The sequence below is a fragment of the Lissotriton vulgaris genome, chromosome 1_1 (genome assembly GCF_964263255.1).
Source record: "Lissotriton vulgaris chromosome 1_1, aLisVul1.2, whole genome shotgun sequence".
NCBI lineage: Eukaryota > Metazoa > Chordata > Amphibia > Caudata > Salamandridae > Lissotriton > Lissotriton vulgaris.
In genome coordinates, this window is record NC_141685.1 from 1,092,450,653 (window position 1) to 1,092,478,467 (window position 27,815).

The 27,815-nt window shown below is 44.7% G+C and overlaps 1 protein-coding gene across 1 annotated transcript in view; it reads right to left on the minus strand.

Annotated features, from left to right (window-relative positions):
* The window catches only part of MEI1 (meiotic double-stranded break formation protein 1), a 3,731,473-nt gene that overhangs the window by 1,525,113 nt on the left and 2,178,545 nt on the right, over positions 1 to 27,815 (minus strand). The window contains exon 18 of the mRNA XM_086963480.1: positions 7,265 to 7,439. Within this exon, the coding sequence (XP_086819606.1) occupies positions 7,265 to 7,439 (175 nt within the window). The remainder of the gene's footprint in view (positions 1 to 7,264; positions 7,440 to 27,815) is intronic.

Genomic DNA, 27,815 nt, shown 5'->3' on the forward strand with positions numbered 1-27,815 from the left:
TCTCTCTCCAGTTCTCGGCAGTGTAAACTGCCACCCTCCTCAACTCGACGGGACTCGCATCACTAACTTGCTTTATGCCGACGATCTGGTGCTTTTAAGCCACACAAAAGTGGGTCTCCAGAGATTGCTGGATGAACTGCTACCCTATACGACAAGAAACCATCTAGAGCTCAACTTATCAAAAACCAAAACCATCTCTTTTGGGAAGCAAAAAAGGTCAACAGAAAGGTGGTATTTCAGCAAAACAAAGTTAGATTCAACCCACAGCTACAAATACCTGGGCATCTATCTGGATAGAAGAGGCTCCTTTATCAAGCACAAAGAAGCATTAAAAATCAAAGCACTGTCGTTAGAGGTGCTTGCTGCAAAGCTGGCAAAACAGCTACTAGGTCCCAGCTTAATACCCATGCTGAAAGTAATGAAAACCAAAGTAATCAACTCCCTGACGTATGGCCACAAAATCACCAAAGGCGCAACCAGCACACTAATAAACAAGTTAATAACAAAAATCTTCAAAAGAGCCTTTGGGTTGCCAAAATCTGCCTCGCCAGCCCAAGTGAGACTAGAATTGGGTCTCCAAGATCAGCATGGAGTGGAGGCAGGTGCATTAATCAAACTGTGCCATAGACTGCGCCGTGCCGAGGAGGGTTCCTTGGAGACCCGACTCTGGCAGGAATTACAGCATAAACAGACCAGCCACAAGCATCAGCAACTCCTGGACTACAGCCTACAGTTATTAGGCGCAAAAGATCTCTGGGCCATAAATCCATCTGTTCCCGTGCTAAAGTCTGCCATCAAAAAATCCGTTAGATTGTGGTCCTTCCACTCGGACAGGGCGATCCTTTCAAAGAGGAGACATGCTTGGGCTGTAATTGCCAATCTTAAAGTGCGTGTTCTGCCGCTCTACCTGTCAAGCACATACGCACTTTATTGGAAACGCAAGTTTTTACCCCTGAGGATGGGAGAATGGCCCTTTCTGAAGAACCTCCCGGAATGGCGGCGGCCGAGTAGTTGCACGAAATGCAGATTGTGCGGCTACCATTCAGAATCAATTAAACATATCGTCTGTGCATACCCTGCACTGCTTACAGCCAGACGGTCACTGTTGCGAGGCCAATGTATCCAGTTGGAAGTTCGATCTTGCCGCCAGGCAATAATGGCCGCTCTCGACCCTTTGTCCATAAAGCGATAAAATCCCTTGAAGCCACTCTCCAACCCAAAGTCTCCCCATTATAGCAGACGGTGGTGTTAACAGACACAATATCCAAATCAGTCTACAAGTAATCCAGATTTAAGTACTGCACCAGAACATTATTAGATCTTATTGGCCCCCTGAATCCCAAGCTATTTTAAATTAACTGTTAATGGACCTGGGCCTCTTGGCAGGGTCATCCCTAAACTTTTTGCCTTCCTCCAATACTCTCTCTGACCTGTTTTTGTTGGTTTAATGACTCTGGGCACTTTACCACTGCTGACCAGTGATAAAGTGCATATGCTCTCCCTGTATAAAGTGTAACTGTGATTGATTTCCATGATTGGTTCATTGGATTTACTGTCAGTCCCCAGTAAAGTGCACCAGGAGTGCCAGGGCTTGTAAATGCCAATACTGCTAGTGGGCCTGCAGCGCTGGTTGCGCCACCCACAGAAGCAGCCTTTTAAAATATGTCTAGGGTCTGCCATTGCAGAGCCTGTGTGCAGTCTGGTACTGTCATGCTGGCTGGGCAAGTGCACACACTTGCCAGCCCCTAAACCTTCCCTTAACTTCATATTAGTCACCCCTATGGTAGGCCCTAGGGCAGGGTGCATTGTAAGTGTAAGGTAGGACATGCTCTAATGAGTGTGGCATGTCCTAATAGTGAATTACAGCCAAATTCGTTTTCACTATTGTAAGGCTACCTGCTCCCTTTTAGGCCAGATGGGCTGCTGGAATTATTACACTCTATAATCCCAGCAGGCTCAGGGAGCATGGTAGAAAATAATGTTTAGTATGCCTGAACTCAGAATAATAAAATACTTCTTTTAGTAAAGTTTATTTTAATATCCTGTGTTTGCAAATGCTACTTTTAGAAAGATAGCCTTTGCTTGCCTAACCATTTCAGCCCGCCTCTGCAGTATGTGTATCTGGCTGTCTGGGATGTGTGAGTGACAGGGCTGGGGGATGACAGGTGGTGAATGCAAGGATTACACCTTAGTGGGAGGTAGGAGTGCCCCTGGACTTTTAATCAGGCTATGCTCTGCCACCACAATGCTGGCCCCGCCCCCCGGGGAGCGACTGATGACTCAGCCGGCACCTGGCCCAGGAAGGGCGAAGCACTGTCATCAAGATACTCCTGGCTGCCCCTGTCCACACAATGCTGGCTCCACCTCCTGTGGAGCGTCTGATGTGCCTGCCCCTCACACTGAAAGCAGCAACCAGAGTACACCCAACAAGTGCTCAGGAACTGAATGAAGCTATGCAAAGGCCCCCCTGGCCTGGAAGGACAAAGGAAATGGTGTATAAAAGTAGGAGCCCTGCTCCTTGTAAATCAGAATCCTGTTTCCCACAACAAACCTCTGCCCGACTAGAAGGAGAAGAAGACGCTGGAAGGACTGGCCTGCTGCTTGCCTTGCTGAGGAAGGAGAGGAAAAGACTTGAGATAAAGACTTTGCTGATTTGTGCTGAAACTTTCTCCAAGGGCTTGACTGAGCTTGCCCCCTGACCTGAGCCACAGGACCATCTGGCTCAACCTGCTCTCTGCTCGTTTACAAGGACTTCTGCCCCGCCGGAGCTTTGACCTTTGGTGCCCCCAGCCCCTCCTCGAGGCCGTGACTCAACCGTGTTTCCCCATCCCTGCCGAGGAAGAGCCCCGCTCCGTCGAGCCGCTCTCCCCCCGCCAAGGGAAGTCGCCGAGTCACTCCGCCTTGGAGGCTCGCTACCGGTACCTTTGTGGTGCCCCCCAGCCCCTCCTTGAGGCCGTGATCTACTGTGTCCCCCTCGCCCCCGCCGAGGGAGAGCCCCGCTCCGTCGAGCCGCTCTCCCCCCGCTGAGGGAGATCGGCGCATCACCGTCATTGGAAGTTCGCTGGTCCCCCCCCTCCTCGCTCCCGCCTGTCGTCTGCGACAAACCCAGAGAGCAGACCCATCGAAGCCCAGACGCCTCGGGTGCCAGCCTCGCTCTGCCAGAGCCGCTGCGTGCCCCGCATCTGCCTTCGTGGGAAAAACAACGCCACTCACCCACGCACAGTGCACCACGGGCTAGGGGCCCGCAACGTTCTTCTTTCCCCTCTTCTCGCACTGTGTGCGGTGATTGCCCAGGTACGCCTGGCTCCCCCGCCTTCACCAAGGACCTCGGAGGTACTGTGACTGACCCGCGGTACGAGCCGCCTCCCCCATCGAGGCTCGCACCGCTCCGTGCATCTGGGCTCCTGGTAGCTTCCTAGAACCTGCGCTCCCTCCCCGTATGAGCCGCACAAGCTGAGTACGGCTCGTACCATTGTGTTACATTTGCTTGCAGGTTGCAGCTGTACGTCGCGTACCCGGTCTCACGCGAGATGCGTGAGTGTTGGTAGGGTCCCGGTGTACGCTTCTCACGCGAGATGCGTGAGACTTGGTAGGGGCAGCCGATTCAACCCGTTCTGAGCGCACGGAAGCGCTGCGAAGCGTCTAGCAGGCCTAGAACTGGCCTGGGGCACCTAAAAAGTCCAGAAGGAGCCCTGGTGAGAGGAAGATCACGTACTGGCCCAAGAGGCTAAAAAGAACTGACTAAGAATAAATATTTTTGAACTGCTTTAGAAGCTAAAGAGACAAAGAACCCTCTTTGAACTATAAGCAAGAGAATACTTGCCCATTTACAATCTGTGGCCTAAGCAAAACGTTATTATTGGTCTTGTGATAAGCCTGATCTGCACATATCTATATTTTTACATAAAGGACCGTATTTTGATATAATACCTGCCTGGTGTCCATTTGTGGGGGGATTGGTACATTTTACTGTGTGTGATGCTACAAATGCTTAACTGATAACGCCTGAAGAATAGCCTTGGCTACTCACGCCACGCACCTAGAGGGTGAGCAAGGGTGATTCTAAGGGGCCATCCTTCGCCCTGACTTAGAGGAGAGGGTCCCTGCTTGTCACAAGTGAAAACTTGCGCCAACCAGAGACCCCCAATTCTAACAACTGTTTTAAATTATTTTTATCACATTCATTTTTATAATTTTTTTTGTCATGTCGCAAATTGTAAATGGTTTTTTTTAACCAATCAATAAAGATTACTACCTTGTTAAATTACTGATACATATATGGTTACGATATAGATGTAAAGCACTATTCAATTGGATGGAAAATATTATTTAAATTAATATGCAGATATATAGGATTTCACAATATTATTAAAACCATATGACTGTAGATATATGTGAGAGCTGCTACTTGTTACTGTAAAGAAAACGTTAATATGCACACTCATATAAATGTTGAGATTACACAGTGGATGCACTTTCTGTAACTACACAAATGCCATACATTACATTATTAATGTTACATCACACGAGTACATAAGGCCATACGTAAACATATATGTGGCTCTGTTAAACATGAGAGGGTGGAGCCAACATTTAATTGCTCCATCAACAATGCAATGTCCAGGATAATAGTCAATTGAGAAGCATATCAGAGGCCATCATTACATTCTCCCATGAAGCCAAAGAGAAAATAAGAGAGAGAATAAAGCCATCTTTATACTGTGGCCCAGCACACCAGGAGAAGAGAAGTAGTTGGAGATAGGGTAGGATCATCTGGAACCCACAATGGGAGAACTGCCCAGTAATGAGTCCCTCTTTCTGTCGTCCTCAGGGGTTTCCAACAAACCACAGAACGTTTTAGGGAAAAAGTTACATCTATTGATAGGGGGCCAATTGCCATGTGCAAGCATGTGCCTAAAAGAAGCAAGAGTTGCAGGAAGGGATTAGGAAAGCGTCCTGCTTAGAGTCCCCTGTGGCTGACGTAACAGCTTATGTAAAACTACAAAACTCAAGATTGTACATCAGAGAAAACAGAATGTGTTTTCACTGCTTGGGCAGCAGAAGTGTCTTGTCAAAATCTTTTCAGGACGGTGTTACGGCTGCTCAGATATGATAAAGGGTTGATACTTTTCTTCTAATTCCTAGGCATTCCTGTACCGATAGGTAAAGATTTTAGGCATTCTTTAGGGGCTTAGGTCGGATGTTAAGGTGGAATATGGAAGCTGTATCTTTGCAGTGGGCTAACATTGTGTGAGACTATGTGCATGGTTGCCCCTCAGGTGCTTTCCCTCCTCCCCTCCCCAATCCCCATCCTTGCCAGCTAGTTTGGTATGCATTGATTCCTGAACAGAAATGATTAAAACCAAAATCAATTTGTAGTCAGAAATAAATAGCTCACTCCCAGTTTGTCCGATAGGATTAAAACAAAGTGTGTGCTGAGGTCTGGCAACACTGCTATTCGAAAGAACTTGAGTAGTTAAGGGGGAACCCATAGAATCTTGGAGCACTCTAGATTTCTTTATACAATATGGTATGAATGCTATAAACATTAAGATTTCCTAAAGAGCATTACTCTATATATAGAAGCAAGAACATTCTACTAGGAGATAAATACCAAGAATCCATCCACCCCATTAGGAAGCTTGGGAAGCTGTTCTGTAAGCATGGGCGGAAAATCCGTTTCGCTCGCGGATTTTGCGGATTTTCGGGAAATTCGCAATCCGCGAGATTCGCGAATCTCCCGCAAAATCCGCAAATCCGCGAGCAGCGGATTTTGCTCGCACTGCTCGCACTGTTCGCGTGAGTTCGCGGCTTCCCAGTACAACTTCGCGCCCCGCGAATAAGTGCTAAATTGCAGAAATACGATCTTAGCAAAACTGAAACTACTTACCAGGTTCAAAAGTTCAGGCTCATCATTAGTAGCCATTTCCTGTAGTGCTTCCTGAGGGGCCCCTCCAGAGTTCAGTTGTCAGTTGCAACTATTATGTGACCCTGCTCTGAACCTAAGAATAGTTACACATATGCCACAAAGGTCCTGAATTACAGCTAAGGGAGACAAGCAGGAGCCAGGCTGGAAGTTAAAATCCATTAATCAGCCCCTAATTCATTATTGTCAGTTGGGGCAGGGCAGGTGTTGTAACTAATTTTGCAACAATGAAAGCACTTAGCAAGTGCAAAAGATCACTAATCAGGGCGCACTAAGGAAGCAGGTGCCAGCTAAAAAAATATTCTGTGACACATTAATCAGCCCCAAATTAATTCAGGTCACTTGAGGCAGGGAAGGTGTGCTTTGCTTTGCCGAAAATAATGTACACTGGACAACCAGAGGGTGTGGTGATGAAACAGAGGGTGGCATGGGTGGGCCAGAGGGTGGCATGAGTAGTCAGAGAGTGGCAGTGGTGACAGAGAGTGGCAGTGATGAAGAAGAGTGTCCCAAACAGGCTGGACACGTAGAAACAACAAGTTCGCAAAACTTGCGACCCGACAGGTAAGTTCGCAAATTGCGAAATTGTAAAAACCCTCGCGAACTGGCAGAAACACGGGCGAACACAAAAAAAAATTCGCTTGAATTCGCAGATTTTGCGGATTGCGAGTTCGCAAATCCGCAAAATTCGCGAACGCGAGATTCGCAAAATTCGCCCATGCTTACTGTTCTGTCACAGTTTCTAAAAAGGGGACACCGTGGAGTAATTCCTCTGAACAATATATGATGTGTGGCACACAAGACACTGCCTTAAAATGCCATATAATAATCGAACATATACTTGGCATCACAACATGGTAAAATGGCTTTTTACTCTGTAGTGGGTACTTAGACCCAAACATCATACCTCTATATGTAAATGTAAATGTGGGATACTTGTATAGCGCACAGTTACTCTACCCGAGTGTCCCGGCGCTGTAGACTGCTGGGGAACCCGTCCTGGCTTTCCCTGTGAGATGGTCCCTTTTTTGGGTATCTCCAGGGTGAAACCAGGCATCCCTGGCGTCTGTGGGGGCCGTTGTAGAGATGAGGCAAGCTAATGCCCAGAGTTGCCGAGTGTGCTCCCCGGTCGGAGTGGGCACCGATGCGAGAATTATCAGTCCGCTGATCCTGGTCCAAGACCCTGCCGCGTCGGGAATCGAACCCTGGTCCCGGGCCGTTCTCTGCACTCGGGTCTGCCGCCTCTAACCAGTGAGCCACACCTCTCTACGTCACTCTACCTATCTGTCACTCTTTAAGAACCATGTCCAAGTTATTAATTTGCTGTGCACCTCGACTCACCGATCTTCTCGGATGTGGGCAAGACAGAAGATGAGCAGAAGGGAGTGCTGCTGGGCCCGCAAGGAATCATCTGTGTTGAGGACGGGGAACTCAGAAATGAGAGCCAGGCTTTCAGGAATGCTGTAGTTTAAAAGTGGCAAAGTCTGCTGAAGGAGGCGAGACACGTCCGAGTAGACTGGTGACAACAAAAACATAAGGAGAGGGGCTTTAGGATGGATTAACTCGTGGTCGGTGGAGCAAATGACAGAAAGAAAAGCTGCACATAATACTTGACCTTTAGTAGAGTTTCTTACATGTAATGTTCATTTTACACCTCTTTGTAGGTTTTTAACCTACACCATATTCAAATGTCACCAGAGCCACAGGATGGCAATTCAACCCACATTCTGTTACCCGTTTGTGAAATTGGTATGAAAACAATCTTTTGTTCTAAGGGAAAGGTTTATTCAAATACTGGAAATAATGTTCAACAGTACTAAAAAGAAAAGTATCGCATTATGGAGTTCAGAATACTTGTTTTTGCAGAAAAATACACAGATCTTTGCTTTCTTTAAAAGATATTCTGGCTACAATAATCTAAGACTTTTGAAGCTACTGCTAGTAAGGCATGCGTAAAAAACAGGAACAGGCCCTTTTTGAAATTCAGATTTTCAGCTTACATGAATAGACTGATTATTAATTAATATGCAGCGGTTAGGCTCAGGAATCCTTTAAGGTACTACTGCACTGTTTAGCTAACAATGGGTCCTAAACTGAATATTGAATGTTTAGGTTTTGCTTAGCGTTCAGAGGTAGACTGCTAATTTGAACATAGGGGGCCCGATTCACAGAACTAACTGAAGACAAAATCCTAAACTTACTATAATTTTGGTATTCACAGAAGGCACTTACTCATTTTGGTATTCACAGAAGGCACTTACTCATTTCGATATTCACGGAAGTTAGGAGTCCTAACTTTAGGACTCCTAAATGCCTTCTGTGAATACCGAAAGTCTTAAAATTAGGATTTTTCTCAGTTTATGAGTAGCAAAGTTAGGACTCCTAACTTTAGGACTCCTAAATGCCTTCTGTGAATACGGAAAGTCTTAAGGGTTAGGATTTTTCACAGTTTAGTTGTAGTAAAGTTATGACTCCTAACTTTAGGACTACTAAACTGAGAAAAATCCTAACTTTAAGGCTTTCGGTATTCACAGGAGGCATTTAGGAGTCCTAAAGTTAGGACTCCTAACTTCTGTGAATACCGAAATGAGCAAGTGCCTTCTGTGAATACCAAAATGAGTAAGTGCCTTCTGTGAATACCAAAATGGTAGTAAGTTTAGGATTGTGTCTTAAGTTAGTTCCGTGAATCGGGCCCTCAGTAATCTCTAAAGGTTGGAGATAAAGAGATGTTTGAAGCTTCCCCAGCATTGTTCCGCTAGCAATGGGCCCTGATTGCAATTTGAATATTCTGGTGTTGCTTTAACTTTCATTGAATGGTTACTAATTGAACAATGGGAAACAGTTACGCTCTGCAGAGGATCTCATTTAAGGGGGGGCGATAAATTCCGTTCCGCTCGCGAATTTGCGATATTTGGGCATTTTCACGTTCGGCGGAGAATGGGGATATGTTGAAATTTCTGCGATCCGCAGCGTAGCTATAGCGACAGGGTAATTTTAGTCTATTTTAAGACTGGTGGTGACTATAATTTACTACCATTTCAGTCCTAGTTGCATTTGCGTTCATTTGTAGGGCTTAACTATGTGCTTTCACAGGGTTTAGTGCCTTTTTCCGTTTTCTCGGGCCTATAGGTCGGAAAACTAGAGAGAAGCCATTTTGTATCTCTGCCTCGGCTGTCCGAGGCGCTTGCAGGGTAAAGGTAATGTTTAGAATTCATCCTGTTGTTCGCTAGAGAGGAACCGGTCAAGACTGGCCCTTATCGAAGGAATGTGTTTGTCTCCCGGGCTCTAGACGCAATTCACAGGTGGCCACTGCGGAGGGCGAAGGGAGCCGGGGACTGGTACAGGAATTCGGTGGGAGTCGGCCTAATGCCGGAATTTTCCATAGAGAAAGTGAGCTCTATATTATCAAGGAGCGAGTAGAGTAGAGAGAGAGAGCAACGTGTGGAGGAGACCGAAGAAGTTGGTCTAAAGGCTGGTGCATAGAGATTGATACCATCAGCTAATCGAAATCCTGAAGTAAGGAAGGAGAGTGATTGAAAGTCCTGTAGTGACATCATACAGGAGTGGCAGAGACCGAGACCAGAAGAGGGTTCGACTATTCTGGACCCATGGCAGCGTAGACGAGGCGCAGCGGTGCAGACGTGTATTCGTGAGCCATAGAGGGAGAGCAGAGTCCCAAGCGCATAGAAGAGCACGAGAGAGAGGGATCAGCTCCGCTGCTGAGATGGAAAGACACACGTCTAAGGTGAGGCGTTCTGAGCTTAGTGTAGAATACATTTAACTACTCATCTTTATTCCCTTTTTAGGTTATAGATATTGCTTTTGCTTACTCTGTCATGTTTGATTGTAGAATAAAGATGTAATGACCAATATCTTTGAATGTTATTTTTATGAATGAGATTAACCTTTCCTTTTGACCAGGTGCTAATATACAGAAGGATGGGATATGCCCTTCTGTAGAGGTAACTGATAATTGGGGTAGAGTGTGGACTTCATTTGGGAAATAACTCTTAAAGGTGAACCCCTATTAGCTATCTCCATTAGTGTAGATCGTCGGGTGACGTTAAACACATCGTCGGGTGACGTTAAACACATCGTCGGGTGGCGTTAAACACATCGTCGGGTGACGTTAAACATATCGTCGGGGGACGTTAAACATATCGTCGGGTGACGTTAAACATCGTCGGGTGACGTTAAACAGACAGTCTTACGGGACTATAAAGATAGATGTAAAATGAGGTAAATATAGGATAAGATATAGAATCCATTAGGTGTTAGTGGTATGTTTGACTATACAGGCATGTAAATAGCTTCTTTTCACTTTCTCAGGTGAGTATTCTAGGTGTCTTGTAAATAGTGGCCTGAGAAGAGTGTCGTTACGTGACGACTGGGTTAGCCACGGATGGTGAGCTGCCTGTTCTGAGAATCCGGTCGTTACATTTGGCGTCACAAACCGTTTTTGATTGAAGGGTGCGGGTATTCCTTCGTGATTCTGTATGAGGGTCCGTTGGTTCTCGCCATGAAGGGTTTTGTATATACATTTTATTGATTGTATTTTTCTTATTTGTTTTTGAGTTTTTATTGAGATTGCATGATGTTTTCAAGGAAATCGAAACCTTCTTTTCAATTGCCTTTGGAAGTTCCTGGTTGGGAGTCGACTGCTTATGAAGCGCTTGCTCATGCATTAGCTGATTCTACTGGTTTGAGTGAGAACTGGAATTCATGTTTGGAAGATGCGGAGCCAGCTCAGGTGGTTGCGTGCTTACAGAAAGTTCCGGTGGTGAAAGGCGAAGAGCTTCCCATATTGGGATGTAGAGGTTGGATTTTATTGAATGCGTACAGGCTTGTACATGAGAAATTTTCTCGATTGCAGCGTGAGAATAAATCCTTTGAAGAACAAGTTGTTGAGATTCGAAATGATGTTAGTCTTTTACAATGTCAAAATAAATTACTTGCTGACAAATTAGAAATGTATCAGGCTGTGGCCGAAAGGGCTGCTGTGCGCATTGCGAAATACAAGTATCGACACAGACGCGGTAGGGTTAACACCAGAAAAGTGCATATGGTTGTTGCTAAAGCAGGGCTCGATTGGAACCCTGACGAATGGGATGGTGATATTTGGAATTCGTCTGATTCATTTTCTTCGGGTGAAGAGAATGCTGCGCGTGCGCCTTCTCGCGCTAGACGTCATTGTACTTCTAAAGAACGTACTGAAAATTCTGCTCAACCGATTTATCGACGTAAATTACAGGGAAATCCTAATGCTCCCCAGGGAATTCCTCTTGACAGCTTGGAGGATTATACTCAACAAGAATTAAATGACATTTTGGATAGGTTCCGGCAGAAGTCGGGTGAAGCTTTACTTACGTGGATGGTTCGCCTTTTTGATTTAGGTGCCTCGGGTATCTCGTTGGATAAAGGCGATGCTGTGAAATTTTGTACTTTGAGTTCTGATCCTACTGTTCAGGAATCTTTCCGTAATTACAATAGCGATGACCAGACTAATCTGTTGCAGTAAGCTGTACAAGGTTGTAATCACAAATACCCTACTGAATCTGATTGGCCTGTTAATGAGAAGCCGTGGTATACTTTGAGAGATGCTTCTCAGCGACTAAAGGAGGAGGTTATGAAAACTGCTATCTTTCTGGGTACGGCGGACAGGTTGATGGATGGTTTGCTCAATGCATCTGTCAGAAACAGAATCATTCGTACTTCTCCTCCTGCGTACAAACAAGTAATGATGACTCTATTAATTAATCAGACTGGTAACACTTTGGCTGAGGTGATTGAGGCTGTGCGTGAACTTGGCGAGTTGGGTGAGTGGATTAAGCCTGAACGACAGTCTCGACCGGAAGGTCGCACTAATGAGTTCAGATTTTCTAGACGTGATATGATTCAAGCTCTTGTGATGGATGGTGTAAAAGCTGATGACATTCATAATTTGCCGAATAATATACTGGGGGATATGTTTCGCAGGCGTGGCCTGGACAGGAAGGAAGGAGCTAGAAAGGTCCGTAAACAAGACTTTGACGTTAGCCGTTCTGATGGTAGTGGCGATGATACGTTGCCACGTCGAGAGAGAGGCAGAGAGAGAGGGAGAGAGAGAGAGTGGAGCAGGACACAAGACGACTCGTCCCATTCTAGAAGGGAGAGGGATGAGAGAGATAGAAACGAGAGAAGAGATCAGTCTTCACGCAGGGATGAGAGAGAGAGAGAGAGATCCCCAGAGGTGAGATTGAGAGACAAAGGATCACGATCCCTTGAACGGAGATCACAATATTTTTCAAATGACAAAGGGAAAGGGTATGAACGAGAGGTGACATTACCCAAACGATATGAGAGTCTTTACCCTGATTTGTCTTGGGTGACAGAACACAGTAAACGAGACTAGGAAGTAGGTCAAGCTCCAGTTCAAAATTGGGCTCATAGAGACTACAGGCCTTATGTAGACATTGAGATTTATTGGAGACATCGAAATATACAGAGGGCCTGAGCATTAGTGGATACTGGAGCGGAGGCCACTCTAATTTCTGGAAATCCTAAAAAGTTTAAAGGACAGGGTTACACGATTACTGGATTAGGTGGTAAAGAAACCCCCGCAGTACAAACTAAACTTGAAATGAGAATAGGTAGGAACCCCCGAAAAGAGTATCATGTATTAGTGGTACCCCTTGATGAATATATAATTGGAATTGACATTTTGAAAGGCATGACATTGCATTTAGATGACAGATGTTATAAATTTGGACATAAGCATTATATATCAACAAAACCTGTGAGAGTTGGACGCTTAAAGATGCCTCCGATTAAAATTCCTGAAGCCACGAAGGTGGTTTCAATGAAACAATATCGTATTCCCAGTGGGCACGATGAAATCAGTGCTACCATTCAAGATCTGATGGACGCAGGAGTGGTAATTCCTATTACTTCGGCCTGGAACAATCCTGTTTGGCCGGTGCGCAAAAGTGATAATTCTTGGTGCATGACTGTTGATTATCGAGAATTAAACAAACATACCCCTTCTTTGACTGTTGCAGTCCCTGATGTTATTACTTTAATTGAAATAATTCAGAAACATTCAGGCACATGGTATGCATCCTTTGATATTGCTAATGCTTTCTTTTCTATTCCAATTGCTCCAGAATGTCAAGAACAATTCCGTTTTACATGGAATGGCCGTCAAATGACGTTTAGAAGTCTTCCCCAGGGCTATGTACACAGTCCGACAATTTGTCACAGAATATTTATTTATTTATTTTATTTATTTTTGATATTTGTAAAGCGCAGCATATACCCTAGGGCGTCTTGGCGCTAAGAAACCAGTTACTTGAGGTGAGAAAAACGTGGGGACGGAGGAATCATTGATCGAACAGCCAAGTTTTTAGAAGCTTACGGAAGTGAAGGAGTGAGGGGCTCTGCCTGATGTTTAGGGGTAGAGTGTTCCAGAGCTTTGGGGCTGCCACCAGGAAGCGTCGATCACCCCAGGATACTGTCTTTGTACGAGGAATGACCAGTTGGCCAAGGGTGGCTGAACGTAACGTTCTGCTAGGTTTGTACGGTTGCAGCTGCTCTTTCAAAAAGTGAGGTCCTTGATTGTTGAGCGCTTTGAACACAATACAAAGGGACTTGAAATGGATTCTGTTTCGGACGGTGAGCCAGTGGTAATCCTTTATGCTTCCTGATATTGATTCATATTTTGTTTTTCCTGAAAGCAGGCGTGCTGCTGCGTTCTGGATAGTTTGTAATTTGGTTATTACTCTGGATTGAGCGTTGAGAAAGAGGCAGTTGCAGTAATCCAAAGCGGAAAATACTAGGGAGGTGACCAGAGTTTTGATTGCAGACTCCGGGAGAAAAGGTCGAATTTTTCTGATCATCTTTAGTTTTAGATGTGCTGTGGAAAGTGTTTTATTGGCGTGGTCCATGAAGTGTAAGCCTTCATCGAAAATGATACCGAGGTTCCTAACTTTGGCGGTTGGGGTGGGAGGGGTACCGAAGTCATCTGGCCACCAACTTGATGTCCAGGCTGGGAGAAGAGGTCCAAATATGACCACCTCAGTTTTATCTGAGTTTAATTTGAGGCAGTTAGTGGCCATCCATTCTCCTATGTCAATAAGTCCCTTCTTAAATTTTTCAGCCACTTGATCTCCATCACCTTTGATTGCCAGTACCAACTGGGTATCGTCGGCATAGGAGGTTAGGCTCATCCCGTGTGCTTTGATGGTTTTAGCAAGGTCCGACACATAAATGTTAAAAAATGTCGGACTAAGGGATGAGCCTTGGGGAACTCCGCAGGGAGATGAAAGTTGTGCCGATTGAAATGGGCCTAAGATGACAGCCTGCGCTCTTTTGGCTAGGAAGGAGGCAATTAGATTTTTAGCGGAGTGGCAGATTCCAAATCCCTCAACACGATCGACCAAAATTGTATGGTCGACCGTGTCGAAGGCCGCTGATAAATCCAGCATTACCAGGATGGCTGTTCCCCCCTGATCCCGGATTACCCTGATATCATCGGCGGCCTTAATCAAGGCTGTCTCTGTCCCTTGGTATTTCCGGAATCCAAATTGCGTGTCATCCAGGAGATGGTGTTTCTCAATAAATTCAGAGATCTGAATGTTCATGGCTTTTTCAATCACCTTAGCCACAAACGGGAGACTCGCAATGGGCCTGTCGTTTTTTAGCTCATTTTTATCCAGGGAAGGTTTTTTTAACAAGGGTTTTAGTAGAGTGTTTTTTAAGGGGTCTGGATAAGTGCCTGCAAGTAGAGTGGAGTTGCATACTTGGGTGAGAAGTGGAATGATGGAGTCCATTACCTGCAGAAGCACTGAAAGTGGACAAGGGTCCAGGGCTGATCCTGATTTAATGGTGGACACTATGATTTTGATTTGGTCCATTGTAACTGGTTGAAAGCTGGGAAACGTGTTGGCTGGAGGTAAAGTGAAGGAATTAACTGTCCTGGGGAGTGAGTTTGCCGAGAATGCCTGATAGATATCGTCAACTTTGGTGAAGAAAAAAGAGGCTAAGGAATCACATAAAGATTGTGACGGGGGGGAGTGAGATCCGGGGAATTACCTGACAGTGATTTTGTGATTTGGTACAGCCGTCTACTGGAATTTTTGGATTTTTGGATTTGGTCTGTGTAGTAGTCTTTTATTGCCTTTGTAATCATGGCTTTATAGAGTGCCAAAGATTCCTTATAGATTGCTTTGCTAGCTGTATCGTAGATTTTCCTCCATTGTCTCTCCTTATTCCGGTTGATTTGCTTTTGTGCCCTTAGTTCTTCGTTATACCAGGGGGCAGTGGGTTTAGATCTATTTTTAGTTAATTCTTTAGTCGGGGCTGATTGGTTCATGGCCAAACCCAGCCAGGAGTGAAATTGAAGTAGTGCTGAATTGGGGTCAGCAGATAGTACTGGGCAAGTATGATCCAGTTTTGATCTTAGCTCGTCCAGATTGATGTTTTTCCAATCTTTAAAAGGCTTTTGCGGGATGAGAGTGGGTTTGTTATCGCAAGGAGTTTTAATAGTGATAGTGGCAAAAATGGCATGATGGTCAGTCCATAGCAAGGGTAGTATGTTGGTTATTTGTAGGCCTTCTAAATTGGAAAATATGGGATCCAAAATGTGGCCGGCTAGGTGAGTGGGGGAAGTGACCCGTTGTTTTGACCCTAGTGTTTCCAAATCGGAAATTAGGGTGACCGTATCAGTTAGATGGAATTGGTCCAAGTGAAAATTCAGGTCACCTAGGACCGTAAATGCACTTTCGGTGGCAACTGATTCCATCATTGTGTTGATACTGTTGAGAAAGGCTGTTTTTGTTCCGGGGGGACGATATCTCAATATTCCTTTGAAATTAAACAAAGGTGATAATTTGATGGCAAACTGCATGGCTTCACAGGATGTGGATGGGATAGGAATAGTTCTGACAGGATATGAGTCTCTGGCTATTATAGCTAGCCCACCCCCTCGTTGTCTAAATCTGTCCTGGCGGTATGCTTTGTAACCATCCGGTACTGCTATAGCTAAGTCTAGCTCTGAAGATTCATCGGTCCATGTCTCAGTGACAAACAGAACATCCAATTTAAAGTCGGTAATGAGGTCTGAGATCTCTTGCCTATGCTTAACGAGTGAGCGCGCATTGATAAGGGCAATTGTTATGACAGCTATTTTATCCTTCCTTGCAGATACCGTATTTACGACAGGTAATCGTAGAGGTATTGTGTGGTTACAATGGGGGCAGTAGGTAGCAGACTGGCTATGTAATCCTGAAGGTTCTATTTTTGTACAGCGAGTGTTGGGCGCTGGCTGAAGTGCCAATAAGTCATGACTTGTGTACGTCCTGTCGGTATCTGGCGTTGGTCGGGCAGGTGTTGTGGCCCTGGGCCCGGTCCCGGCACGGACGGGCGCAGACGGGCTTGCCTTAGGCGCGCCTTCGGTGCGCAAACGGCGCTCCCGCTGCGCTAGTCCGCTGCGCTTGCGTGGGAACCACATTTAGGGAGAGGGGGGTTGGGCGTGGCTTAGCGGGTGGGCGTGGCCTCGCGCTAGCGATGGCGGCCGTGAATCAATGCAAGGAACAGCGCTAAATCCGCTGTATGTCAATTGCTTGCGGTAGTAGCAGAGCATTTAAATGAGGTGACAGTAGATCCAAAAATCCAGGTGTGTCATTACATTGATGATATACTAATTCAAGGTGAGACACAAGATCAGGTGCGAATACAGTTAGAACGAATTGTTGCACATTTACAAAGCAAGGGCTGGGAAATTAATCCTGATAAATTGCAGGGTCCAGGGCAACATGTGAAGTTCTTAGGTATTCATTGGCATGAAGGGAATCGAGAAGTAATTCCACAAGTAAAACAGAAAATTGCAGAATTTGCAGTCCCTAAAAACAGAAAAGAAGCCCAAAGGTTCAGTGGTTTATTTGGCTTTTGGCGCCAACACATTCCACATTTGAGTCAGATTCTGGCCCCTTTGTACAAAGTTACACGTAAAAAGAATGTGTTTGAATGGAACAGAGCACAACAAGATGCGTTTGATTTGGCGAAAGAAGCGATTCAGCATGCTTTGGATTTGTGGCCAGTGCGTGATGGTGATGTGGATTTGAATGTATCTGTACAAGATATGTATGCAAATTGGAGTCTATGGCAAAAGCAAGGTAAAACTAGAGTGCCTCTAGGTTTTTGGACTAAAAAGTTACCTGACGCTGGCGAGCGTTATACACCTTTTGAGAAACAGTTGCTTGCATGCTATTGGGCTCTGGTGGATAACGAGCAATTAACATTAGGACATGACGTGATTTTGAGACCAGAAATTCCAATAATGCAGTGGATTTTGAGTTTGCCAAAAACTCATAGAATTGGCCATGCTCAGGAGGTGAGTATCATAAAATGGAAGTGGTACATACAAGACCGGGCTCGTGTGGGCCCAAAAGGGGTTGCAATGTTGCATGAGAAAGTGGCGCAGGCGCCGATGGAAGAGAAAGAGAAAGAGTTCTCCGTACCTATAGTACAGGAATCTCCTGTTAAGTGGGGTATGCCGTTCGATGATCTGTCCGTGGAGGATAGAAAACACGTATGGTTTACGGATGGTTCAGCCAGGTACATAGGAGAGAAGAGACATTGGAAAGCAGTCTCGTATAATCCCACAACTCAGAAATTGTTGAGCACTACTGGTGAAGGGCAAAGTAGCCAATTTGCAGAATTATATACTGTATACCAAGTTCTAAAACAAGAATTGCCAGGAACATGTCATATTTTTACTGATTCATGGTCGACTGCAAATGGGTTAGTAGTCTGGTTACCTACATGGCAGTCCCATAATTGGATGGTTCACAACAAAACTATTTGGGGTAAGGAACTGTGGCAAGAGATTTGTGAGTTACTTCCTCAGAGTAATGTAACTGTGTTTCATGTTGATGCTCATATGCCTATTGATTCACTTGACAAGTTATTTAATAACATTGCAGATGAGAAATCTAAAATTTCTGAGGCAGTGGTGGACTGACAAAATTCTTATTTGGCGGGATTGGCGAAATGGGCCCACCAAAAAGTAGGACATTTTGGAGAGAAAATTACTAGCAGGTGGGCTACTGATAGAGGCATTCATATTCCTCTTGATTTGAATAAAACCTCAATACTTCAATGCCCTATATGCCAACATTCCCGACAAAGACAAGTCCCTAGAATAGTGAAAGGCCAGCTACATCGAGGTAAATCCCCCGCACAAATTTGGCAGATCAATTATATAGGTCCTTTACCTATGAGCAAAAATTGCCAATATGTGTGTACCGTTGCTGATACTTATAGCGGTTTTCTAATCACTTTTCCATGCAAGAGAGCTACACAAGTAAATACCATGAAGACATTGGATTTGATTACATTATATTATGGTACTCCACTTCAGGTGCAGTCTGACAATGCCTTCCATTTCAAAGGATGCCTAGTACAAGATTATTGTGCAGAAAACAATATTGATTGGATATTTCATATTCCTTATTACCCACAGGCCGCAGGTCTGATTGAGAGGATGAATGGGCTGTTGAAAGACCAGCTATGCAAACTGTCAGACGGTACCTTAAAGAACTGGAGAGATCATTTATCAGATGCTTTAATGATTTTGAATAACAGACCGTATTTGTATGCAAATTCTCCTTTAATGCGTTTATTTCCTCCTCATATTGATGTTCAACCTAATTCAGTTACAAGCACAGTTTCTTATTGGGAAATCACCACCGAAGCTTTGGCTCCACATAGAGCTACCCCTGGATCTGCAGGCTTAGACCTGCATTCTCTGAAAATGAATGTTCTAAAAATTAACAGTATTGTGATAATTGAAACAGGAATTGGTGTTCAAATACCAGCTGAACATTTTGGGCTGATTGCCCCGAGATCTGGTTTAGCTTTAAAAGGCATCCAGGTGCTTGGTGGAATAATTGACAGTGATTACCAAGGAGAAATAAAAGTCATCCTGTTGAACAGTGGTGATTCTGAGATCACAATCCAGAAAAATGATCGAATCGCTCAATTGGTCATTATGCCTGTTTTCAGTGGTGCGATTCAAAAGGGCACTGCTCCAACTCTATTAACAATTCGTGCAACCAGTGGATTTGGTTCAACTGACAATCCTGGAGCTAGAGTGTGGGTGCAGTCACCGAATAATCCCCCTGAACAGGCCGAAATTATAGCAACAGGATCAGATAATACTGTTTTAGTCATGAGGCCAGGGCAGGAAAGCTGGGATGTAGTCCCAGCTGATAAATGTTATCTGCGAGAATGAGTAATGTCTTTCCTTTTGTTGCAGATCATTGCCTGGATTGTTGCTGCCGGATGTGTCGTCGTTGGACTCCCTTTGGTCTGCTGCGACGAGAGTCAAGAGAACGCGCAGGATCGGATCAATGACAGACCACATCGTTCTATTGCTTCGTGGGATATCACTACTAACTTTTGGACGCATCTATCTAGAGCCATTACTAACTCTTCACATTTTGTTTGACATCTATGAGATCAGTTAATCATCTCCTTACAACGTGTCTTGTAGCTGTCCCAATTTTAACGGCCTCTTTATTGCATTTCTTCAATTTATCTGAAGTTTATCCCACATTTATCCATTCTGACTTTTCTGCATATGACTATTGCATCTCTTGCACTGTTCTGAGTGCACCGGAGCCCCCATTGACTTTTCAAATTTCAACATACAATATCACTGAAAGTGATGTTTGCTATACAATGACTTGTGATCCTAAATATAGAGGCAAATGTGTCCAACTACGCTTAGAACATTCTAGTCCATCTTCCTCTCATGAAAGAATTTTATGTATCACCAGGACTCCTACTGTGTGTATTTCAATCCACAATTCTATGAGCTGCAAACCTTTTATAGTGACTGCTGGTCATTATTATCATGTGTTTTTGCCATCTGGATGGCTCTTTTCCTGTGGTAATATGTCCTGGTCCTAGATTCCTGCAAACATTTCCGGAGGTCCAAGCGCTTTAACACGCTTACGTCTTTTAATGTTTTCTTCTGATGAAGCGGCGTCATCCCGCACAGTGCGTGATGCACATCCACTTTCCGGAGACTGTGATTCTTCTTTACATTTGTTTTCTAAAACTGAATATCTCAGTTTAGCTGATTCTATTATTGGTGTTCCTGCACTATCTGTTTACAATGCTAAAACTATAGACAAACTTGCTTGCTGGATGGTGAAATCCCTAAATAATACTTCTGCTATTTTAACTGACTTATTATCAGACACTCAAGGTGAGCGTCGTGCTATTTTACAAAACAGAGTTGCATTAGATTACTTGCTACTAAAACATGACCATGGCTGTTCAGATTTTGAGGGCCTATGTTGCTTCAATCTATGAGATCATTCTAAATCCATTAGTTCTCATCTTAACAAGTTACATGAGCTGACACAAGAGGTTAGGGAACATTTAGATGTAGGGTGGTTCGATTGGCTTTTCAGTTGGCTGCCGGATTTTCATTCTTTACGTCAGATATTGGGTGGCATTTTTCTAGTTATTAGTTTTTTTTATTATTATTTGCTGTTGTATTCAATGCATTCCATCCTTTTTCTGGATGTTCCGCCCCCGAGGGATTGGTGTCACTACAACGCATGCTTTTACATCGCATGCCTTTACAACGCGGTTTTTTCCACGCAGTCCATTACAACGCATAATGCTTTTAGGCGCTGGATAGTGAATTATTTAATTTACTATTCCAACTCCAGTCCCCGTGGATAGCAGGGAAGGTGTTGGATAGTAAATTAAATATATTCCCTATCCTAGAGCGCCCCCCAGCGCAATGCGTTGTAATGGTATGCGTTGTAATGGTTGTGATGTAATGGTAGTGCGTTGTAAAAAATGCGTTGTAAGTGATGTCCCCCCCCCCCCCCGAGTTATGGCTAGGTCTTTTAGTATTGTTTCCTATTATTCCTCAACTGATGTACGTCCTGTTTGAGTTTTTAACTTTGACTTTCAATGCTAGTACATTTAGTCAGGAGTGGAATGTAGTGACAGGGTAATTTTAGTCTATTTTCAGACTGGTGGTGACTATATTTACTACCATTTCAGTCCTAGTTGCATTTGCGTTCATTTGTAGGGCTTAACTATGTGCTTTGACAGGGTTTAGTGCCTTTTTCCGTTTTCTCGGGCCTACAGGTCCGAAAGCTAGAGAGAAGCCATTTTGTATCTCTGCCTCGGCTGTCCGAGGCGCTTGCAGGGTAAAGGTAATGTTTAGAATTCATCCAGTTGTTCGCTAGAGAGGAACCGGTCAAGACTGGCCCATATCGAAGGAATATGTTTGTCTCCCCGGCTCTAGACGCAATACGCAGGTGGCCACTGCGGAGGGCGAAGGGAGCCGGGGACTGGTACAGGAATTCGGTGGGAGTCGGCCTAATGCCGGAATTTTCCATAGAGAAAGTGAGCTCTATATTATCAAGGAGCGAGTAGAGTAGAGACAGAGAGCAACATGTGGAGGAGACCGAAGAAGTTGGTCTAAAGGCTGGTGCATAGATTTTGATACCATCAGCTAATCGAAATCCTGAAGTAAGCAAGGAGAGTGATTGAAAGTCCTGTAGTGACATCATACAGGAGTGGCAGAGACCGAGACCAGAAGAGGGTTCGAGTATTCTGGAACCATGGCAGCGTAGACGAGGTGTAGCGGTGCAGACGTGTATTCATGAGCCATAGAGGGAGAGCAGACTCCCAAGCGCATAGAAGAGCACGAGAGAGAGGGATCAGCTCCGCTGCTGAGATGGAAAGACACACGTCTAAGGTGAGGCGTTCTGAGCTTAGTGTAGAATACATTTGACTACTCATCTTTATTCCCTTTTTAGGTTATAGATATTGCTTTTGCTTACTCTGTCATGTTTGATTGTAGAATAAAGATTTAATGACCAATATCTTTGAATGTTATTTTTATGAATGAGATTAACCTTTCCTTTTTACCAGGTGCTAATATACAGAAGGATGGGATATGCCCTTCTGTAGAGGTAACTGATGATTGGGGGAGAGTGTGGACTTCATTTGGGAAATAACTCTTAAAGGTGAACCCCTATTAGCTATCTCCATTAGTGTAGATCGTCGGGTGACGTTAAACACATCGTCGGGTGAAGTTAAACACATCGTCGGGTGACGTTAAACACATCGTCGGGTGACGTTAAACACATCGTCAGGTGACGTTAAACATATCGTCGGGTGACGTTAAACATATCGTCGGGTGACGTAAAACATATCGTCAGGTGACGTTAAACATATCGTCGGGTGACGTTAAACAGACAGTCTTACGGGACTATAAAGATAGATGTAAAATGAGGTAAATATAGGATAAGATATAGAATCCGTTAGGTGTTAGTGGTATGTTTGACTATACAGGCATGCAAATAGCTTCTTTTCACTTTCTCAGGTGAGTATTCTATGTGTCTTGTAAATAGTGGCCTGAGAAGAGTGTCGTTACGTGACGACTGGGTTAGCCACGGATGATGAGCTGCCTGTTCTGAGAATCCGGTTGTTACAGTAGCGAAGCTTTTTTTTCATGTTCTTGCTTTAAAAGTGCGTTTTCGCGCATGCAGTCAACTTACCGGGATCCCTGCGTCCGCCGACGAGTTTTCCGATCCGTTCGCGTGCTCCACGAGATGTTGGTAGCCGGTCACGCGATCCCATGAGAGTTTGCGATCACGATCACGTCATTCGCCGCGCCCTAAGACACCGCGAAAGCCTGAGATCGCGAACACGTCATTCACCTCCGCGAGAGAGAGCGTGAGAACACGTCATTTGGACACGCCATCCGACATCCGGCGGAAGTGTGGTGAACATTTTCAATCTGGAGAAGAATAATATCTCTAGCAGCATAAAACTTTCTGTAAATGATGATTTGGATGAAAAAAACTCCTCAGATTGACATTTGGCTGTCCTTTTTTGTGCAAAAGTCCTTTTTGGGGAGTCGGAGGAAGTGCCACAGAGTGTCCCACTGCCTGTTTCTGTCCAACAGGCTCTTCCCAGTGCTTTATCTATCTACTGTTCATTCTGCCTTTGGATTCTGAGCTGGAAGGATCACTCTTTGTGTCTGCTGCATGATTATGATTGGATTTGAGGACTTTTGAATTTAATATTTTGCAAGTAAGTTGGTGGTGTTTTTTGTTTGATTGGGGCATTGCAGTTGCTGTAACTACAATTTTGGTACTAATCATTTTTTTTTTTTAATTGTTGTGTGTAGCCAGTATGCCCAGAGCTAGTCATGTGTGGGTGCAAGATGAGGCAACTGTTCCTTTGGTGTGTGTTGAATTTATTTCAAACATCATTTAGAGCATGGATGGCATTGGATTGAATTGTAAAATGAGTTTTTTGGGGGATATTTCTGTTTTTGGGTGTGTGTTAAATAAATGCCTTCTTGTGTGTGTGGTATGTTGTTGTGTACCTTGCAGACCTTGTTTCGCCCTGTGGATTTTCGTTTTTGCATTTTATTGCGTTAAAAAGGCAAAGCAGTGTAGTTTAGCATGCATCCTTTGCCTAGCTATTATAGGCCTTTTGTCAGTACATTGTTTTCCAGGCCTCCTGCTTGTTGTTTGTGATTTGTGAGTGTCCATTTGGCTGGTGGCTATTTCTGGTGGGAGTTATTAGCGTGCTGCTTTTTCCATATAGCCCTGCATTGTTTTCCTCTTGGCTTACTGCTTCCATCCAGCCCCTTTGCCAGCAGCAGCTCCCTGAATGATTTGATGAGCAAATAGAATACTGCCAAAGAGGGTCCACTTCCATTACATTTGTATTTTTGTTGTTGTTGTTCTTCTTCTTTCTTATCCTTCCTGAGAGTGTAGTATGTACCCAGTATACCATGAAAACCCTAGTTGACAAAGTCGCACAAATGGCTACACTATATCTTTTATTTGTTTGTACTAGTAGTAATTGAACCACAACATCAAATGCAACATTTCACTGATGTTCTTCTTCTGGCTTCTTTGCTTTTAGGTGCACAATAAGACAGAGGAGGAGGTATCATCATCATCACCCGTTGTACTGCCAGACAGAAGTCCTGCTGCACACTACCTCACGTCCACGTGTGACAACAGATATCTCTGCAACTTGTGGACCTGCACCCGGCTGACATCTGAAGAAGAAGGGCCCAAAGAAAAGTAACAGGTCCTCCAGTACCAAGAAAGTTGTCAGTGAGAAGAAGAAGGAACAGAAAAAGGAAGTGGCACTTACCACGACTGGGGTGCCGCCCCATATGTTTTTTGGGAAAAAAAATATTACGCCTGCAGCTGCGTTGTCCGGGGACCAAGCTGGGAGCAGCACCTCGGCATCAGCGGGCCAACCCCACCAACCTAGGCCCAAGCCCATGAGTGTTGCAGAGGTAGCCAGTCTACTAACGAGCAGAGATATTGAAATGTCATTATCGCAAAGTAGTACACAATCAATGCAGGCGGAAACTCAGCAGATAAGTGGGCAGCAGCAAGCGCAGCAGCAGCAGCCGCAAGAATAGCAGCAGCTGCAAGAACAGCAGCAGCCGCAAAAATAGCAGCAGCCGCCAGAACAGCAGCAGTCGCAAGTACAGCAGCAGCTGCAAGAACAGCCACAGCCGCAAGAACAGCAGCAAGAACAGCCACAACAACAGCCCACAATAGTAGTTGTTCCTCCTGAAGTAGGGGCATTTCAGGAAATCGAGCTTCATGCAGACAAAGTGGAGCAAGCCACTGTTTCAGATGATCCACTGTCTTCCAGACCCCAGCAAGGAAAAGGAGGGTTAGTCCATCATCTTCTTCTTCAAGCCCCGCTTCTGATGATCGGGATGTCACTTTGAAGCCACCAGCTCAGTCTGAGGGTGATACACGCCACAAGAAAGGCTAGTGAAAAGGAAGGCTCCAGAAAGCCTTAGAGTTATGGAGGTAGATGTACAAGAGGGGGATGCTGATGACGACGAGCCATTCATCTTGAACATCACTCCTGGTCCAAAGGAGATGGAGACCAACATTATTATCCTATCCAAAATGGCTGCGAGGGATGTAGCACGGATACCACCAACAAACAAGTTACTTACCTTCGGTAACGCTTTTTCAGGTGGATACAGTATCTGCCTGTGGATTCCTCACCTTATGAATATCCCATGCACCAGCATTCCGCGGAAATATTTTCTAGCTCGTCGAGGTCGTCATAGCGTCATGGCTCCCCACGCTGCTCCTCATGACGTCACCGGAGCCATAAGAAGACCACGTCGGGTTGATGACGTCAGTTCCAACCATTTTTTCTGTGCCACTGAGGCAAAACGGGCGAACCGACCACAGAGACAATGCATACATAGTATACACAATTCACACAAATACACTCAGTGTATAATGTAATAAGAAAGCTTTCACTTCAAACAAGACAACAATAAACAAATAGAGGTATTAAAGTCTTGAGTACACAAAAATACATCAAACAAATAATACCTCAGCTTTTATTGTATAAAAGGGTGGACAATTGGGAGGTGGGTGGGTCAGTGAGGAATCCACAGGTAAATACTTTATCAACCAAAAAAAGCGTTACAGATGGTAAGTAACTTGTTCTTCTGATGGATACATCTGCCTGTGGATTCCTCACCTTATGAATAGAATCCCACAGCAGTCCAACCCCCGGAGGAGGATGTCCACCCTTCTATACCAAAAAAAACAGTAAAACAGAGCGCATAAAATGGCCGTCCTTCCTGACCTCGGATTCTAAGCAGTACTGGTTCGCGAAACTGTGGAGGGAGGCCTAAGTTGCAGCTTTACATATGTCCAAAACAGGAACACCTCTAGACAATGCAGAAGTACATGATTTAGTCCTGGTGGAATGAGCTCTAATGCCTACAGGAGGCTCCTTACCAGCCAGGGAGTAGCATATGTTGATGCACAAGATGATCCACCTGGATAAAGTGTGCTTGTGCCAAAAATAGAAAGAAACACCCTGCCAACATAAGTATCAAATGGTCCTCTAAGGGATCCAGTTCTGTTCAAGGAGGAGCAATTTTACCAAGTATCAGAGCCAATAATTTCAGATCATCCTTTTTATGAAAAATATATATTGTTATTCATTTTCAAGCACATATTTATAAAAGTAAGGCGTTACCACCCAGAACGGCAACAATACACCAACTCACTTGCCGTTGTATTTCTGCACCCCTATCTATGCAACCATGAGTCCATCTATTTTGTTGCAGACCCTGTGAAGTTTATCTGTCTGAATGGTTTGAATGTGTTTGAGTTTGAATGACCCCTCCTAAGTGTGAGTGACTGTTGAGTCCCCGTTTATTGCCCCGGAGTGATTGGAACACTGAACTGTATGAGGATGTTCTCTCCCCTATCTGATATGAAATCCCACACTGATTGTTTTTGTAGGACACTGAACAAATCATCCCTGAATTTACTTTTTTTTATAAATAGGTGCTTGAAAATGAATAAAAATATATATTTTTCATAAAAAGGATGATCTGAAATTATTGGCTCTGATACTTGGTAAAATTGCTCCTCCTTGAACAGAACTGGATCCCTTAGAGGACCATTTGATACTTATGTTGGCAGGGTGTTTCTTTCTATTTTTGTCTTGATTCTCCACCTTCCTGCCTATATCCTGTATCTTCTTGGGAAACCCCCTTCTATTGTATAAAGTGTGCTTGTGCATCGCTTTGCCTTTCATACGACCAACATATCCAACAAAGAGCTGATCATCTTGACGGAAGTCCTTTGTTCTGACCAAATAGAAGCTAATTGCCCTCTTTGGATCCAAACGGTGAAGTCTCTCCTTCTCTTTGGATGGGTGAGGGGGAGAATAGAAAGTAGGAATGGTAATGGACTGACCTAGGTGGAAGGGAGTCACCAACTTAGGCAGAAAAGCAGCCCTGGTCCTGAGTACCATCCTTTCAGCATGTATGGTCAGAAAAGGAGGCTTTGAACTCAAAGCCTGGAGCTCACTCACCCTCCTAGCCGAAGTGATAGCCACTAGAAAGACCATTTTGAATGTCAGTAGTCTCAAAGGACAACTATGCATAGGTTTGAAAGTGAAACCCATTAAAAAATATAGCACCAAATTTAAATCCCACTGGGGCATAATAAAAGGAGTGGGCAGAAACATGTTAGTGAGCCCCTTAATGAACCTTAAGACTATTGGAAACCTAAAAAGAGAAGGCTGACCGGGAACAAAGAAAAGCCGACAAATACTCTTTAACAGTGGCCACAGCATAACCCTGCAGAGCCAAATAGAGTGAAAAACAAAGATCAGAAAGATGCGCTTTCAGAGGATCAATAGATTTCTCCCCACACCATCTAACAAATTTCGACCACCTGTAGGAGTAGATAGACTTGGTGGAGTGTCGCCTGGCCGATAAAATAACATCCACCACGTCAGGTGAGAGAGAAAAAGAATTCAGGTTGCCCCGTTCAATCTCCAGGCATGAAGGTGCAGGCTCTGGAGGTGGGAGTGTAGAACCCGCTCCTCCATCTGAGAGAGGAGGTCTGCCCTGAGAGGGAGACGGAGCGGAGGGTGCGACGAGAGGTGAAGTAGATCTGTGTACCACACCCTTCTTGGCCAATCAGGGGCGATCAATATAACTTGGGTCCGGTCTTGGCGAATCTTCCTCAGAACCCGAGGAATCAAGGGTATGGGAGGAAATGAGTTAAGGAGTTGCGAACTCCAACTCAACTGAAATGCGTCCCCCAATGTTCCCTGCCTTGGAAACTGGAGACTGCAGAATAACAGGCAGTGCACGTTCTCGAGAGTGGCAAACAGGTCCACCCAAGGAGTTCCTCACGTCTGAAAGATGTGTCGAACCACCTCCGGATGAAGCCTCCACTCGTGGTCGGCGGAGAACTGCCGACTGAGACTGTCCGCACCCACGTTCAGCACTCCGGACGATGGTTCTGAGCCCAGGACCAGAGCCGCAACGCCT